This window comes from Mugil cephalus, chromosome 17, assembly GCF_022458985.1.
Source record: "Mugil cephalus isolate CIBA_MC_2020 chromosome 17, CIBA_Mcephalus_1.1, whole genome shotgun sequence".
NCBI lineage: Eukaryota > Metazoa > Chordata > Actinopteri > Mugiliformes > Mugilidae > Mugil > Mugil cephalus.
In genome coordinates this window covers 16,834,089-16,853,409 of record NC_061786.1, presented here as the reverse complement: position 1 = coordinate 16,853,409, position 19,321 = coordinate 16,834,089, and the positions used below count along the sequence as shown (strand labels likewise).

The following is a 19,321-nucleotide window of genomic DNA, read 5'->3' as shown; positions in this document are numbered from 1 at the left end:
TGTTCATTCAGATAGATGGGGAAATGTCTGGTGTACTCATTGTGATTGGCGAGAACAACCTCCCCTCCTAATCCCACCATCCCGCTACACGATATCAGCGGGAAAGACATTCCCCTGCTGGTAAAGCCATCCCTTTTTCCCGTGTTGTTTTCTTTCTACACATGCCCACACACACACACACACACACACACACACACACACACTTCTTTACCCCCCCCCCCCCATAACTTTCCCCCTCTTTTACGCTCTCTTCCACCCCGCTGCCCCCTTCCCTATACCTTGCCCCACAAGCATGGCCGTATTTGGGTTGGTGGGAAGGGGTTAGAGTTTGTGTGTGGGAGGGAGGCGGAGAGGGGAGCCGAGATTATCGCCATGGTGACACACAAAACAAGCCAGCGAGGAACGGGTGGGAGCGCGTCCGCTCTTTTCCAGGCCCCTTACTGCAGTCGCAGCAGCAGGAGCTGGGAGAGAAGTCTGATAGTTAATATAACTGCTGAGCCATGACTCGGTTACTCGGTCAAGGGCCGCAAGAGTTAATGAGGATGGCATCAAGTCCTTACGGGACGCTGTGCTTTTAAAAGCCCCATTTTGTTGCCACCACTGTTCTCAAACTTGCACTTCATTGGTGCAGTTAAACTTAATCGGTCACAGACTGTTAGAAAATTAATTACTAATACTGACTCATCATAGAGCGAGACTTTCCAAGCAACAAATGTTTTCCGCATTTACGGCTCGAAGCTATAGAACAGATTAATTATTCATCCGTATTAAACCCACAGGCCTGTAACTCTTTAATAGAAGCTGCCTTGTTATTTTATGTTGCGTTCATTATGAGTAAGTTTTAACAAGGATGCCAATAACTGCCCATGAGGGTAAAAACTCAAAAAAGATCAGTCCAATCAGTAATGTTCAGCTCATAATATTAAGGGCCTTGCATTAACGTCGGATCTGTGGGGTTGTAAAATCTTTGGTTGGTTAGACATATTTGATATACTTTTTTTTTTTTTTTAATTTTCACAATTTTAAATGTCTTCAAATACACATTAACATGAATCCAATGGATTTTACTGAAGGGAGGCAGAAAACATAATCTTTCACTCAACACTTTCAGCGATAGAGGAGCGGTCTCAACAGTGCACCCTTTCACGTGGAGCGCCACACAAGACTTGTCGATCTAAACCTCCTGTGCACAGTAGGACCCGCCCCTAGTGCAAGAATATAAGACTATTTGAACCTGTGTATTATTTGAATAGCTTAATATTGAATGTAAAATGATCATGAAGTATATTCATAAACAGCACGAGGCAGAGTTTAATATAGAACACATATAGCAGGTAGGGGGTCAGTTTGGGGGTACTTGGACTGAAAAACGTCGAAGACGCCTGCATTAGAGGCATGTTAAAGCCAGGTCTGAACCCACATACCTAAAGCTGGTCAATTACAATCGATTTGCCGCGATCGGATCTTAATGCAGGGTCTGAACATGCCCTAAAACACACGCGTTCTCTTCAATACAAGAAGATTTTTGCTGCCACAGCCAAACTCAATCCACTGCGACCACTGACTTGCGGTGGCTAATGTTCAAAAAGCAGCAAACCTAGGTAGAAACTGCAATCCAAGCGATATTACTGACTCAGTCCACTGACTTCCTCTCCTACTTGTGCTACTGTTGCACTATATGTTTTAGCGTTTACAGTTACCCTGTAATTGCAACTTGTGGCTGCAGCTCTGCTAAAGATAGACAGGCCGTGAACGGGCCGTGGCAAGAAATATCTGAAGGTGAAATGAAGTTCCTATTTTCTGCCAGGCACCGGGATGTGGACTGGGAAGAAGAAACACATTGTCTGAGACGAAAATGCCAGAAGAAGAATTGTTTAAATTCTGAAATAAAGAACTGACGGAACATTAAATTCAAGTCGAGTTTTCCTCATTTCAAAACCAGTCTTGGAACATTGTCATTTCGTTTAGCAATGAAGACAAATCTTTAGTAATTTCTTTGGTTTCGATTTACTCTGTCAACATTGAAGATTAATTAAATCATTTTTCTCTTACTTTTGCTGCGCAAGTGAAAATGAAATTTGCGAAATCGCAGTAACACTTGGGAATGCATATCAGAAAAAAAATGATCTAAGTTAAAAATACCCTCTACGCAATAGATGTTGTACACCATACAGTATCTCTGGCTCTACCTATTCGCAGAGCCAACATGGTGGACACGGCAGTCGCTGCGTTCATCTGGTTTCTCCCGAATCCACCGAAATTGGCAGTGACGTAGAACCAGAGATGGAAGAGCTCAGGGAGCGGGTCCATCTGTTTCTGCTGAAATCCCAGTTTTTCTAAGTGAGAGACTGGATCTGCGGTGGTGATGATGCAGAGCCAAGATGGAGGAACAGAGGGGACGGAGCCCACATCTGTTTCTGCTCAGCAGGCAGCACAGTTCAGAAGAAACGGGCCTGTAGAGCTGGCTTTACTCGGGAATGGACACTGCGCTCGCCAAGTCAGCCTGCTGCCTTACTGGCACCGGGGCAACAGCCGCACACTCTCACACACACATCTCACACACACACACACACACACACACACACACACACACACACACACACACACACACACACACACACACACACACACACACACAAGCAGGGGCATCAAGGGCAAAGCGTAGGCGGCTGTGCATGTGCGTAATGTGTGTCTGTGTGTGTGGTATTCTGGGTTGGACTGTACTTGGATGCGCCGGGCCAAGCAGCAACTTTGTCGGAATGTTTGTACTCTGCTCTTCAACTCTCTGTCTTTCCATTGCTCTCTCCTCTGTGATGTAGAGTTTTTTTTTTTCTCTTTGCAAACCTTCCATCTCTTGCTCCCCCTCCCTCTTTCTCTCATTCTCTCTCTGTGTTTACCCCCCACCCCCCACCCCATCCTCTCGACCCTCATGCTCTGATTGTTTTACAGGAAGCCCAGTCACGGGGTGTTTGTGCATGTGTGTTTGTGTGTGTGTGTGTGTTGGCATGTGTGCATGTGTGGTACATCTAGCTGAGTCAGCCCGATCTCCAGCCCTTTACTGAGACCCTGGTAGACCAGAAGAGACATGCTGACATGCTCCTGTCCGTCAAATGTGTTGTTGTCGTTTGAGCACTGAGCGCCGTGCACAGTCAGATGTACTGTATGTGTGCAGTTTGCATTACCACAGGTCCAGAATAGCATGTGTGCTGTTTGAGTATATGTGTGCAGGTTTTAGTGCATGTGAGTGTGCATAACTTATAACAAAAAAATAAAAAAAATAAAAAATGGCTTACTCCCACAAAAGGTATTTTTTGCTCAGAAAAATAAAATAAATTCAGAAAAAAAAGTTTTTAATACTTTACTGCTTCGAAAAGAATCAGAAATCATGCCATATTTATATTCCGGAAGCCTGAAACTGAGGATTTGGTATCGGTTACCTAATTTTCTATGAGTCTGCTGTTGATTATGTAATAATTTGATAAGTTAAAAATCTCATTTAATGATAAAAGTTTCAGCAAAAAGAGCCACTTTCTGCCTGTGGGGAAAAAAAAAATGCAGTGGATTATCCAGAGTCATTTTACAGTGCTGCGAGTGGCACAAGCCAAACTCGGTTAGCAAAATTATTGGTGGGCATAAAAATCTTTTATCTTTAATTTACTCATATGCATATATCCAAACTATGCAGGAACCATAAATACGATACAATTCTGTTATTAATGAAGAAAATGTCCCACTCTATGTGACATGCATGTAATAAGTTGCTGTCTGTGCATTTATATTGTGAATTCAGACACATATACCCACAACTAATCTAAATGGACTGTTTCTGTGATGTGACATCCATGATATGAAGGAATGAACCAATTATCCTGCGGGGAGAGTTTGTTAAGTCCATAAATTGACTGTGTCTTACTGGAGGTCTTTTTCTGTTACCACCTCCACAGATGTCTGCGTGTTCTGCACGCGAATGAGATTTTCTGCTCTTTCTAATAACTCAAACGTACATCTGATGTGTGAAAAGACATGTGGATAAAGAGGAGCAGTACCACAGCACACACAGAGTGTGTGTGTGTGTGTGTGTGTGTGTGTGTGTGTGTGTGTGTGTGTGTGTGTGTGTGTGTGTGTGTGTGCGTGCGCGTGCGTGTGTGCGCCTTCTTAATGTCTTTGCACATGTGACCGTTCCTCATACGCGTATGAGTGATAAGACTGAGCCGCGGTGTCTAAATCTCCCAGCTCAAAGGTTCCCTTCATCTCAAGCAGGACTCTACAGGTATGCGCCTCTCCCCTCCCTTACCCCCATCTCTCTCACCCCTCTCTCAACCGGCCCACCCCCGCCTCCCATCCACCCACCCACCCACCCCCGGCTCAGCCTTCACCAACAAGGCCGGTATTGTAGCGAGGGTAAAACGATAGCGCTCAGGGACGGGTTCAGCTATGCGGTTACCCGGACAACCCCTCTTACCCCGTTCTCCACCTTCCCACCTCAATCCCACCCCCTGATCCCTTCACCTCAGGGAGGCTGCATTCACCTATTTCGTTTTTTATTTTTTTATTCTTATCATTCATTTTTTTGGTGACTTTCTGTGCGACAAAAAGAACGAAAGGTGCGTTTTGTATGAGGGGGACGCCGAGGCCGAGGAGGACAAAGAGAGCGTCACCCAGAGACGGACAGAGAGAGGTCAGCAGGAAGTTATTCACCAACAAAGGGATATCAGATGGTGCGGTTGAAAGGTGACATATCTGTTATTTGGAAAATTAAAAGGCACTTGAGCAACTTCATTTCTGACGAGGAGACATATGAAGCTCACAGCGAGGCCACATGATCTCCTTGCTTTTGGTTTGGGAGGGGGGTTGACATTTTAAATTTTATGCCAAGGCTTTGAAAAACACACATTGCATTACGTCCCTTTGATTTAACCCGCTTCCACTAAACTTTTGTGCATGTGTGTACAGACTGAGGTGTGGGTCTCTGCTTTTTTGATGCTTCAAAAGTAAAAAAAAAATCGATCAATTCATGCTTTCAGGAGAGAAAAACACATGAGAGCCCTCTGTGAACCCTTCATCGATAGCGCGCGCCGCCCTCTCTTTCTGCTTTGTGTCCTACCTTGTGCGTGTGTCTCCGGTTCACTGTTTCTCGGGCTGCTGCGGAGTCGCCTCTCCGGCTTCTTCCCCCCAGGGCTGCCCAGCCCGCCCCCTGACCCCACTGACCCGAGCGACGGGGCGTGTGATTTGTTGCTGCATCACAAACAGAAGAAGACATCGTCCATTAAACAGATTCGCTTGACCCACGCAAGCCACGCAAAATAAAACTGAGACCATATGCAACTGGAGAGGATTAAAAATTAAAAGTGATGAATATTTGGAATGAACTGGGAGGGTGTGATCACCTGTATCCGTTGTGCGCCGGCCCCAGACTGCTCTTATAGAGATTGGAGGGAGGGGAATTAAGCCGATTCTGTCGCTCTAGTTGCCTCTGTTCCTTTATCTTTTTGGGTTTGTTGTACGTGTCGTCTCTGCCTATGTAGTTGGACATCCCGTAAACCGGGATGATTTCTAGAGGAGAGAAGAGCAGCGTTCATGTCAAACAAAAAAACTTTCAAATCATGATACTTTAATATTGTTCCAGTGTTATTCTGCTGGTCAGTCAGCAGGTGGATTGGGTCGGGGGCGGCATGTGAGTACCTGGATCGCCGTACATGTGGGGGAGGTGGTGCTGGTAGTACTGGTGGGGCAGCTCCCCGGGGCTGACCGGGGGATAGAAAGAGGGAGAGTTGGGGATAAAGTGAGGGTGGGCCAGGTACGGGGGAAGGTGGTGCGTCGGGGAGAGAGCCGGAGAGTAGGAGGGAGGGTAGCACTCCGGGGACTGTGGGGTAACCACCACCCGGCGGACCCCTGTGGTATCCTCCAGCACCTACAAGAGCAAAAAAATAAAAGAGAAGCATGGGTGTATGAATGTTACTGAACTTTGAAGCCCACAAAACATGTGAGATATATAAAGTGCACACGGCCTGTGACTGCTTTATACATTGTTGGCGAGAGGTGCGTCATTTAGAGCTCCTAGGTAAATGTCGTCCGAAGGCAGGTGCTCTATCGGCTGAATGGTGGCTATCTAACGAAGCCTGAGACAGTGTGCTAACGGGATGTCTTGTCCCGTTAAAAAAAAAAACAAAAAAAAAAAAGATTCAAAAGAGCTGCCTCGAATTAACATAGATTCCATATTCACTTGAGCATTCATCGGCTGGGACGCAGCCTCACGAGCGCGCAGACACGCATTCCAACTATTCAGACACTTTCACGGGCCCCGCATTCCAAGCAGAGAGCAAACACACTCCCTGCAGAGAGGGGAAGTCATCTGCTGGGCCCTAAAAACAACAATAACAACAACAACACACACACACACATCAGACACACAACAGCCCCCCCTCCCAACCTCCCCTCCCCTCCCCACTCATCAACTGAGCAGCAACAGACTCAGTGTCAGAACACAATAGGCAGAAAGAAGAGATGGTATGAAAGAGGGTAAAGGAGGGGAAGGGGGGTGCTGCAGAGCTAATCCGAGTGAGAAAAAAATCCAGAGGGGGAGAACAAGAGTGGAGGAGGTGGAGGAGGAGGAGGAAGCGGAGGCCCCCCTCATCCCCTTATTTGCAGCAGTGGAGAAAAACAGAATGTTTACAGAAAAACAAGGGCAAAGTCCCTGCATGAGTACATGTAACCCTGGCCTATATACCCACACACTTATTAGCAACAGGACACGCATTCCAAACAGGCACCTGCAAATATATGCGATCGCAACGCAGGCATAGCAGCAAACCACACGGGACGCGCACACACACACACACACACACACACACACACACACACACACACACAAGCCGACACAAACATGTGCAAATCCCATCTTGTGTCGGCGTACTATTTTCCATCATTGCAGCGCTCTTTCACCATCCATCACTTCCTCCAAAAAAACCTACCCACCGAGCGCCTGTCTCTCTCTCTCCCTCTCTCCCCCCATCGGGCTTGTTTATGCAAGAGTGACAGTGTTTCCCGCTCACACTTGGCCCGGACCCTGCTAACACACACCCACGCACACACGCGAAAGGCAAACACATACACACCCACGGCGAGCCAATGACCCGTCTTCCATTGGCGCGGGAACACAGTCCCACCGCATGCAGGCCCGCGGATTTATTCGTGACACCCGGCTCGTGAGGGACAGTCTGTTGTTGACTCCTTCTTCCACTTCCTTTTCTCTGCTTTTTTTCTTTTTGTTTTTATTTTCCCCCCGTCTTTGCGGGGAGATTGAGTAGGGAGAGCGGCCGGCGCTCATACATGCGAGAGGTTTGGAAAAACACAGAAAAACAAATGACCTTAACACCCCAAGTTCAGCACATTCCTGAGCTCTGTTGGGGGAGGAGGCCGCCTTGGTTTCTTCTGTTTCTGCACTGCACCAGACAGGATAGGTGTAACGTCTGGGGAATGCTTTCTGTGTGGTTGGAGCACAAATTTTCAGACCTCCATCATGTTAATACTTGTCATTCTTTAACGGTGACTACTCAGCCGACCTCCGATAGCTGGACAGACGAATGCCAGTCCTCCGCAGAAATGTCCCACACTTGTTTTGCAGCACTTTCTTGGCTGCAGACCCAATTTCCATTTCATTTTATTCGAAATTTATTTCAGGAATTCTCACATGGAGACCTGAACATGAAATAGGACTGAATGTGTTCACCTCAGAGCACGTTCATGTGAGACACTGCGGTGGATTTGTACTCCTGTTTCTCGTTCCGAGACAAAAGCCACAAGCTAATTAAAAGCAGTCGTACGCGGACAGCGTGCCTGCGTCAAGACTCCCACCGTGTCTGAAAGTCTCCCACGCGGCACCAGACACGTGACGAACATGAAAACGCGTCAGAGGCTGCGCGAAGGAAAAACACACACATAAACTAACCTGTGAGATGTATCCCGGGGGTACGTGGATGGGTGGGATCGACCCGTTTGGGGACATCATGGGAACCTCGGCAGGACCTGGAAAGAAGAAGAAGTAGAAGAAGGGGGAGAAGAATTATTACCTAACCGGGCAGCTCACGCTGAAGTAAATTCTCATTTACTTTGTAAACACAAACACAACTACAGACGCTGAAGGGCAGCTTAGCATTAGGGGGCGACACAAGTCGTGTTTTTATGTGACTGTCAAGCAAATCTGAAGCAAAAGCGTGCATTTCTTTATATCAACTGCTTCAACGCCAAGTGCTAATTCAATTTTTTTCCTTCTCAGCTTTCATGCCGTTCAGACTGGACTGTACGATGATGATGGACACACATAGAAGATGACCTCTCTAGATGCTGGAACATCTGATCGGTCATACAGTTAAATGTTTTCTGTGTCTGAACTCGTTACAAGAAATTAAAAAAAGGAGCACCCAGAAATTTGAAGCATTATAACCTTGTTTCATCGTGGGCTCATTCTCCATAATACCGTAAATACACAATGTACATTCTATAGACTTTTCTTTCCAGGTGGAGGGTTGATGTGTGTAATTGTTTATTGATTTTTTTTGTGATTTATTTATTGAATATTTATTATTTCATTAGGTTTTATTTATTTTATTACTTTTTCTTTATTTATTGTATTTATTTATTTTTTTCAGTTTAATTTTTCTCTTTGGGTTTGGAGTGATTGGCCTTGTAGTGGGAGGTGGGTAGGTGAGACAATCAACGTTAATTCTATATTTCTATACCTTAGGATGTATATCACACTGTCTGCAATTTTCAAAATATTCTACACGTAAAGTTGGGAAATTTAAAAAAAAACAAACAAAAGAGGTATGTCCATCTTTGAACATCAACCACGGGCAAGCATGCACTTTTACATTTGTAATACAAGATTTGGTTTCCCGCTCGACATCAAAATGCACATAAAAAAACTAAAAAACAACAAGAAAAAGTGCAAGTCATTTTATAGTCCTTATTCCTGGAGAACAGCTCAGGGGATGATAACGTCTGTATTCATCCACAGCAGCATCTCGACAATTATAGGTGCGACACATCGGGGCACACGGACCCGCTCACCGAAAAACGAAATCTCTGTCTCGAATGAGGAAACGAACGAAAATACAAAATAGAATTAGCAGACTGGAAATGATGTTGACTTTTCCACTGTCCATATCCCCGCCCCACAAATCTCTCCCTCTTCCTCCGTCTCTCTGAGGTGGAGGAGGTCTGCGGCTGTTTAAGTCATTGGGACCCCGGTGGGATGGCTGGAAGCAGACTTGGCCTCAGAATAAATCACACTACACAGAGAGGGGGAGGTCCTCGCTACCTACAAACACACATGCTAGTAGTAAGACACACTAACGGTTTCTGTCCATGTTGACAGCAGTTACCCGTCAGCGGACTGGTCACACAAATCACAAAACGTAATGTTTTCCCACTTTCCTAAGATAAGATCTGTAAATGAAATATTTAGGTGAACTAACTCCTTAACTGATACTTTAGTTCCTTTAACCCTTTAAAACCCTCTTGAATTACCGTAACTTACAGTGGTTTGCGCTGTTGACAAAATTCAAAGTGTGGCCGAACTCTGGGAAGTTGAGCTTTTAACTGGAGGACCTTCGTGACATCTTTTTTACCGACATTCTTCCAAACAACCCTCTCTTCCTGTCCAATGTCCTGTATTCTTTATGAAGCTATGATTTGAAATACACTCCCTTTTTTTTTTAGGTTTATCAGACACATTAGGGTGTAGTTACACAAAGTATCGGTACCGGATCTGTATCGCCGATACCAGCCTGAATTTTACTCGGTAACGAATCAGAAAGAAGATCGGTGGTATCGAACATCACTACCCCAAGGTCCCCATTACCCTAACTGCCCAGTGTTCAGCCACACTTTAAATCTGCTCCATCAGAGTTACAGAGTAATTCAAATAGCTTTTTTTTTGTTTTATGCGCAGGCAGACGTTTACGTCTTAATGGGTCAACAGCTTCCATTTACAACATTTCCCACACCTTCGCTCACTCAGTTTTCTTTCCATCCTTGTTTTCAGCAATTCCTCCCGCATGAGCTTCTTCCTTTCCCTTGCTTCAGTTATTGCTCACATCCCTATATTAACTTCAAATATTACTCACTTCGTCCTTCCCTCCCTTCCCGGCTTCACCGTCCTCCCTCCATCACCCCGGCTGAATCACATCCCCTACCTTCCATCCCTCCATCCACATCGCACCCGCCTCCCTGACCTTTCGGAGGCCAAACAAACAGGTAACAGTACAGTAAACAGACGGACGCGCACCTACCTACGCACACGCAAACACGGCCTGAGCAAAGTCTGCAGTGTGGGTTTAATGTGTGCGTGGCGAGTGGGTCGCAGGTACAGAGAGAGAGAGACAGGCCCCTTTCAGTCCCATCTGCTCCCCTGACACGGGGGCTAGGAGTGGATATGAAAGTCCTCATTGAGTAGAAGGTCATAGCATGGGGAGGACACACACACAACGCACACAGAGCTCCTCTAAACCTCTTTCCATCGCTGCTCGTATAGCGCGCTTTCCCCGACTGCTCACACTCTGTCCCAAATCCACACACACTCTCTCAGTCACCATCTCTCAGACACACACTCTCTTGGCAAACAGGCATGTGTTTGGACAGTCTCCGCTGCCTCTGTGCTCTTCACTCAGCAAACAGCAGCATTCCTTCGCTCACACACACACACACACACACACACACACACACACACACACACACACACACACACACACACACACCACACACACACACACACACACACACACACACACACACACACACACACACACACACACACACACACACGCACACACACAGTGAACATTCCCATCCCTGGCCCCCAGGACCGGACCCAACAGGCCCCACTACCCCCCAACACCCTCCCCAAAACACAAGACACTCTTTGTCCTGCTACCCTTCACAAACACGTTTGCACACACACACACACACACACACACACACACACACACGGCTGTAAGTCATACAATATTTGACTGACTTCCATTTAGAAGAGCTCAGGGATAATCAAGCGTTTGTACGCGCGCATTCAAGAGGTCGTAATTGTGTCTCCGCGTGCGTGCACACGCACAAGCGAGCCAGTGTAGTCCTCGACCCTCGTTGTAACGTCACTCTCCAGTCTGGCCTCCAGCTTTACCCTTTAAGTGCCGCAAATAGAGACACAACTTCCTCCAGCCTAATCCTGCCGGAATCCCAGACCCCCCCGCCCACCACCCACCCACCCACAGCCAACACCACACGTCTCATCTTCCATCTGTTGCTTCTTCCGCTTCCGACTACCAGAGAGGTCAGGTCAAGAGATCAGATATGAGGTCATATCCTGCACGTGGAATGACATCAGTGCACCTGAGTCGCAGCAGGGGCATCAACGTACGCGAGTAATCAGAGAACCAGACTGAGGAGGTATCTGGAAGAATGCTATTTTCTGATTGCTACAGGTATTACAGGAGGGGTCAAAATCACACAGCATTAAGGCTCATTTAAGGTTCTGCAGGAGGAGACGCCATAACCTATGCACAAAGTGTACGAAACACCAAAAAAAAACACCACCCAATCACTAATCAGTGCTGTGTCTTTTTTGCCAGTGGGTCATTCTCAACAAATGAAACTTTTCCCGAGACTTCATACGAATGTTTGTATCTCGGAACCTCCTCAGTTAACTGCTCCTCGGCGTGTTCTATCTGTATTGATCCAAAAGAATCAATTGTTGACGGTCACATCACTCATTTCTGGGGAGGTGCACATCAGGCTACCGCGTCAAATTGATGGAGAAGCCTAAAGGCTAAAGGAGTAAATAAAGAACTGTTACACTGATTGATCTGCTGCATATAGCACCAGTAAAACCTTCAGGGTTTTTTTCCCCATGTGGCATACTGAATTATGTGTCGTTCACCCTCCCAAAAGCAACACCAAAGGTAGCCGAAGTCCATCATACTAGACTTGTGTGTGTCCATTTTTCTTCCCACCAGTTACACTTACATTACGTTTCATGTTGCTAATTTCATTTACAGCTCAATCCAGAGCTCCGTGACCTCACCAACTCCTAATTCACACGGAAGACACTGTCAGAAGCCGGTCTGCACCTGCTCCTCCGATCACACGGTCCAAAACTGCTGTGAACTGCAACTAGAGCTGTCCTAGAGTCAGTGCAGCAACACAATTAGCCCGTTTCCTGGTTTTGGTTGTTACAAAGCCGAGGACCGGCATTTAGGGGAGGCGCTTCTGCCACATGCACATAGGTAAGTGCAACCGCAACTGCAACTGAACAGCCCTGCGGCGACGGACGGACGGAGATGTGGAAGTTGTGGTCGGATGTGAGGTTCATTTAGGGGTCAGTGACACGTGTTTGTCTGAGAGCCATTGTCTAAAGGAACCAAGAGGACAGTAGGAATGATGGGAAACAACATTTTTTATTGTGTGTAATCATAATAGGCATAGCTTTGAAGTGATACACAGGGGTTATTTATTGTAAGGAGGAAACGGGTTCAGTTAAAATATTAAATTGCAAAGGCTTAAAAAAAATACATTCAAGGAGACACATATGTGTTCACGTTAACATAACACATACACAATATTTAAGTATCACCTCAGAACGTTTAACTTCTGTCGCTAAAGATTTACGCAAGAGATATACACACACGTCCACGGTAAACATCCTGTCTCACACTTTACCGCACACGGCGACACGCAATCTCAGACGAGCAGAAAATCTCTTTCTCCGCCGTTCACACACAAGCTTGTGTTTCTGTCCAGCTGCCCACACATACATTAAGACAAATACACAGAGACGGAGGAGATGATGCAACATTTCATCAGATGTTTCCCATGATACAGCTGTCAAAGACAGCTGCGACCGGGCCTCCCAAAGCACAACACACACACACAAACTCAGAAAAAGCGGCCTTACACACAGCCACTTAATGCATGAACCTGGAAGCACACACTGCATAAACACGCAACACCACGCATTGATCAGGCGTCGGTGTTGACGGCGAGAGGGGGCCAGCTGTGCGCCTCGGTGCCCTCTCCATCTGAGACCCGAAGCCACGTTCAGCTTCAAGAAAGGAGCGAAGCACTTTCCCTTTATTCCCGTCATCCCCGCACATGTGGTCGCCACATTGAAAGGAAACACAGACCCTCTTGGGAAAGCACGTGTGTATGTGTATGTGTGTGTGTATGTATGTGTGTGGTGTTGGTATCAGACCAAAGGAGCCCTGTTTGGGAGCTGACCTACATACAAAACATCTAGACGCAAATGGATTTCCCAAAAACACACAAAAAAACAAACACAGCGTTACTAAAGAGACACACTTTATTTTTTTTGTCCTTTTAAAACGGTCTCCATTTACCCTAACGGAGCCCCACGAAGGCAGCGCTCCTATCTGGATGGGTGTTTGTACTCCTGCATGCGTGTATGTTTGTGTGTGTGTGTGTGAATCTGCATGTGTGTGTGTGTGTGTGTGTGTGTCTGGGTCAGTTGTGACGTGGCGTTGCCTGGAAGTTATGTAAGCATCAGCGGGGTAATGTTATCTGTCCTCGGAGCTCCAAGAGCAAGACACTCCCACGACAGTTTCCTCCGCTGGCTGGCCAACCCGCACACACACACACACACACACACACAAACACACAGAACCGCGCACACACTCGCTGCAGAGAGCACGACCCATTCTCATATCTGAATGCTATATATAAAAACATATTTATTTGAAGTAAAAAAACAAAAGACAAAATAAAAATAAAAAAATCCCCCTTCAGTCAGCTGATACAGCTACCAGAGGCTCCGAGAGAGAAAAGGGAACAAAAACAGAATAACAATGGGAAAAAGGAAAAAAAGGGAGACAATAAAAAAAAAAGTGTCAGAGTGAGGAAGAGAGGAAGTAGGAAACGTGGGAGACGACTTTAAAATATCCCAGTGCTGTATATACACAGCCCAGGTTGGCTAGTGCTGCAAGAATACACAAAGATGCACACTAACAAGAGTCAGAGTTCTGGTGAGTCAAGTCCGCCGGACATCTTTTTTTTGTGCTGTGGGCAGGGTGAGGCTCAGTGATCGGGGAGGAAGTCAGGGCTTCCTGAGCGCCACCCTGCCTTCGGTCCTCAGTCCTCTGCCCTCACGACACCGCGCAGAGTGACGCAGAGCGCGCAAAAACCCTTCCAGTGCCGTGACGGCCGCATTCCCGGACGCGCACGTCACGAAACATTTATTATACGTGCGCACGTGGAAACGCGCATTTCACGCTCCTCATCCTGAGTGTGCGCTCGATGCGACAGGGTGTAATTTGAGCCCGGCTCCCGATTTGCTGTGGAATGTAAATCATAAGCTGGAGCGTTGCCGTGCTTGAACACTGGGTCCTACTGTATGTGCATAGTGTGTGTGTGTTGTGTGTGCGCGCAGGTATGCGTTGGCACATTCCACAAGACCAGTGAGACACTTTACGCTGTAGGATAACATATTGTCGGGTTTGCAAGCGGGTGAAGTGATCGACGGTGACTTCATCAGCATCTGACATCAGCAGATTATTAGGAGTAGAAGAAGAAACTATCGCCGTGAGGACTGTAAATCCAGGACTGTGTTTTGCCAGCTCAAGGGCTCATGTTTAAAATTCAGCAAAAAAATAATAATAAAAAAAAATCATACTCCTTTTGCAACAACAGTGCAGAAATGTTTCCACTCCCACTTGTGCAAAATCACCCCTGCCAAACACAACTGCCAGACAACTGCACTGAGGTCTTCAGTTATCTGGTGGTTTGCCCAGAGGTACTGGGAGGGGCCATCATCCATGTCCTCGTTTGGCATTCGGGATTAAGTTACAGTTATAACCCTCTACTTATTCAAATTTGTCTCTGCGGGTCACATTACCACCAAAGCCCATGTTAAATTCTTTGATTTTCTTTAAGATGTATTTCACATGTGATTCAAGAAATAAAAAGCATTCATTCGGAATACACATAGCAAAGTTCTTCCAGCATCCTCGCAACTTTCTTTTCTCCAATCGGCCCAGGTATGTATTTTTGTTTTTTTTTGTACTTTTAGTTTTAACAGGCCAAGACAAGACAAGAGGCAGAATTTTAAGTGTTTAACGCTCAATAGCCCGAGAGCATGGAAAAACATACGCAAGCTATAAAATAACAAGTTTTTTTTTTTCATTTGTGAAATTTTAATTCACAATAGAGAACTTTATTCCCAGCTTTGATACACCCATTGTATAATAAAACTAATTGAGATTATTGTTAGTAAAATAAACTATGTCCATGTTCCAGGTTTTCGTATGATTGGATAAATTATCACTTATTATCACTGGCTAAATCCACTCCACTTTGATATCTTGTTTTTATTCCAAAGGGCAATGCATCCTACATTATGATGTTAACATCTTATCTTGTCTCAATCATTGTGTAAACGGGCCACAAGCCATGAGAGTTTAGTGTTGAGCCCGCAGCCCGGGGTACCAGCTCATACCTCCACCCAGTCCAGATCTCTCTCTCTCCAGCCTCCACCCTACCCCACCCATCCCCCCTCGCCCCACCCAGAGGAGGGGTGCTGTCGGCCGACCTACTTCTGCCGCTGGGCCCGCTCCAGAGGAGAGCAACGTAACGTCTGGAGGGACACCGGGGCCAGCCGCGCTTTGTTCTCCAGATCTTAAACATGCACAAACACAAACCCTGACAGCTGCGCACACACTCGCAGTCACTCAAAGCGAGCATGCACGCAACAAGGGCCAAAAACGCACATCGCCAGCGGGTTTCCAAACCGCGGACACCGAGCCAGATTCACACCTGGGCACATGCGAATGCACTCTTTGGGTGTCACGCTGACACACAAAAAAATAAAGAGGCACGCTCGCTCGTAAAACACGCCGACATTCGGGCAGTTTACCTTGACACATATCACGGTCACCCTGGCACAAACAATGCACAACAAAGTTACGCAGTTGCACATCCAGACGTAACAACTTTTTTGAACGCGCGCACACACACACGCATGGAAGCCTCCGGTATTATCACATGAGGCTATTCTCCAGCCAGCAGATAGGATTGTTTTGGGATTGGTAACCACGCAACGTGTGCTGGATGCTTGTCCACGTGCACGTTAGTTATTGCATGCGTGCACAAAATCTATATGTGCAAGCATGCACACACAGATATACACAATCCAGACACTGATGACTCATTATATCCATTCCCTAATCAACTCTACATGTCTAGAAGGAGAGAGAGAGAGAGAGAGAGAGAAAGAGAGAGAGAGAAGGAGTGCAACAGCTGTTGGTGTGTAAACAGACTCGGAGTCATATAATCATTTCCTGCTCTCCTTCCCTTGCTCCCTTGCTCCCTCCTCCTCCTCCTCTTCTCCCTCACTTAAACCAAGATGGGCACCCACAAGAAAGTAAATAACAATAAAAAAACCCTGCAATGTTTTTCAGTCATTTTACTCATTTTTTTTCTTTTGGTACACAGCCCGCCGTGTTTGTACCTAGCTGCGCTCCTCTCCCTCTCCCATCCTCCCCTCACTTTCCCCTTTCTATCTCTGCACATGTTAATGTGGGGCATTCCTGGTGTATGAGTCACAGTCTGAACGGCAAGTTTGTGTCCACCACAAACAGCAGAGAAAGTGTGTGTGTGTGTGTGTGTGCGTGAGAGAGAAGAGAAGAGAAGAGAAGAGAAGAGAAGAGAAGAGAAGAGAAGAGAAGAGAAGAGAAGAGAAGAGAAGAGAAGAGAAGAGAAGAGAAGAGAAGAGAAGAGAAGAGAAGAGAAGAGAAGAGAAGAGGTGTATGAATGTCAGTGGAAAGAAAGAAGGCAAGACTGGAAGTCCTACATTAGTTGGGACTTTCCCCCACACTCCAACTCTGAATTCCACTGTTTCAGTGCATGCATTTATAAGTGCGTCTGTGCACGGGTGAGTGTGTGTGTGTGTGTGTGTGTGTGTGTGTGTGTGTGTGTGTGTGTGTGTGTGTGTTTGTGTGTGTGCATGTCCCAGGGCTGGTTATCAGGCCAGCAAGGAAGTGAAGATATGGTGGATATTGTGTATACAGGCAGCAGGGAGAGAAATCAGTTTCTAGGTCACACCATCTTCTCTATAGAGGCCTCATTTAACCTGCGTCTCTACCACTGCCTCCCATCAATCCCGGACCTCCCGGGAGGGAAACCACCCATTGCAATGACCGACACACACTTCCGCCCATCCAATCAGATCAGAGCGAAAGATTGTAAGAAAAGAGAAAAAAAGAAAAAAAAGAGGGGCTTCCCCGTGAAACCTAAACATGCACGATGTAAACAATCACATGTGGAACTTGTGCAGCTGTGCAGGGAGGCTCATTTTCTTTTGCTAAAGCTCACCCCTCCCCTTTGATGCGTCCCATCACAGCCTGGCAGCGTTACGTGTTCAATAAAGCTTCGTCAAATCTTTGTCAAAAGGCGGCGCGAGGAACTCATTTTTAGAAAGCCCTTCTTCCAGTGCCATGGTGAAATTCAATTTCGCAAACAGCATGCGAAACACCAAAGCTTACTTTTTAGTTTAAAAGTAGTTAAATATAGCAACTGGGGCTGGGTGGTATGACCTTTAATGTTAACGAATGAATAATGCAGTAGATTGACTAAGGATGGACTATTTTACTGATGAGTGATGATGAGTAAGTATTGTAGAATAATCCCGTAATAGTAGGACAGGTTTGCATTTTATGTTATGATGTGGGGAAAAAAAAGAAAAGGATTATGAAGATGAAGTGAAGAAATGGGGACAATTACTGTTTTGTTTATTTTGACATATATATTCATATTTAAACTGCTGTGTCTGTGATGTCAATAGCAGCATATATGGCTACCGTAATAAGTGTAGTGTGCGCGCAACCATTTTTTTCTCATTCATAAAACTGGGGACACTTTCAGGGACAGCTTTAGCCGGGGGACAGGTCATCTTAAACGGGGTTGTCCCCAGAATCTGGGGGCATCTGGTCACCCTAAAAAAAAAAAACTCAAACAAATGGTTCGGCACATCCACCTTCAACACGCCTGTCCAGCCTTAATAGCAATACAACAGATATGAGGAGAGACAGGGAAGAGGAAGGGAGAGGAAGTGAAGGAGGCTGGAACGAGAAGGGAGGGAGGGAGAGAGAGGTGGAGAAAGGGAGAAGTGCTCCAGCTGTACCCTGAGCTTCAGGAGAGCCAAGAATTTCATCCCTGGAAAAGCTCTCTCTCTCTCTGTGTCTCTGGAAAATTCTGCAAGGACTCTCCTCTACGCAGCTGCCTCGACAACACAAGCATCTACTTTCACACAGTCGCACCGCATACGACAGGCTCCCCTCCCGGTGCCACTCCGACCCCCAGGTCGCCCCAAGTGGACCGGTCCAGGCGGCGGCTGAGCCGTGGCAGGCTGGACCAACTCGGCAAGCAGCGCAGGGGTGGCCGGGGTCATCGCACAGAGGAAGTGGCCTCACCCGGAATGCATGGCAGCAGACACGACCAGACATGCAGCGTCTGATTCCCTCACTCTCTCTGGCTCTCTGTGCTTCATTTTTTTTTCTCTCCGCCTGTCTCCCTTTATTTACCTTCCTTCATTCTATCATTTCAACTCCATTTCTTCCTCCCTCCCTCCCTTCCTGCTTCTGCCTCCTCGTGCCCTACTGTGTGAGGGCATTGGGTTTAGAAGTGAGTGCTGGGCAGGGCATACAACAACAATCAGGTCCCTCTCGCTGCCTTACTCTCTCTCACACACACACACACACACTCACACACACACACACACACACACACACACACACACACACACACACACACACACACACACACACACACACACACACACACACACACACACACACACACACACAAATCAAACTATTTAACCATCTTGCACCAAACTAACTAAACCATTTCACTCTGTCTTTTTGTTTTCTAGCAAACTATTTTAAGTGGACAAAAACTTGGAAAAGAAAGAGGCAGGTAGGGCACGCACACGCAAAAACTGTGCCCAGAGGGATCACATTCCATTACACACCACCTGGAGAGAGGGCCCGTTCCCATGGCGACCAGTTTCCCAAATCCAGTGGGACATAACATAAAAACTGAGACATACACACACCTCCAGAATCAGTTTTACACGTGGCCGAAAGGCAAATACAAAAAAAAACATAAAATAAAATAAAATACACAGAGGTCTGACTACACACGAACGCACTATTCTGTATTATGTGATTCCTCTCTACAGTCTGTCCCTCCACCCTTCCCCTTTATCCGTTTTTCCATCACAATACAAATCATATTCCATAAATACGGATCGAGCAGTCCGGGA

General features: G+C 46.4%; 1 protein-coding gene across 1 annotated transcript in view; it reads right to left on the bottom strand.

The window, feature by feature from the left end:
* The window catches only part of fndc3ba (fibronectin type III domain containing 3Ba), a 95,467-nt gene that overhangs the window by 41,558 nt on the left and 34,588 nt on the right, over nucleotides 1-19,321 (bottom strand). The window contains exons 4-7 of the mRNA XM_047611102.1: nucleotides 7,949-8,025; nucleotides 5,683-5,911; nucleotides 5,388-5,553; nucleotides 5,105-5,235 (exon numbers count right to left, since the gene is read on the bottom strand). Of these exons, the coding sequence (XP_047467058.1) occupies nucleotides 5,105-5,235; nucleotides 5,388-5,553; nucleotides 5,683-5,911; nucleotides 7,949-8,025 (603 nt within the window). The remainder of the gene's footprint in view (nucleotides 1-5,104; nucleotides 5,236-5,387; nucleotides 5,554-5,682; nucleotides 5,912-7,948; nucleotides 8,026-19,321) is intronic.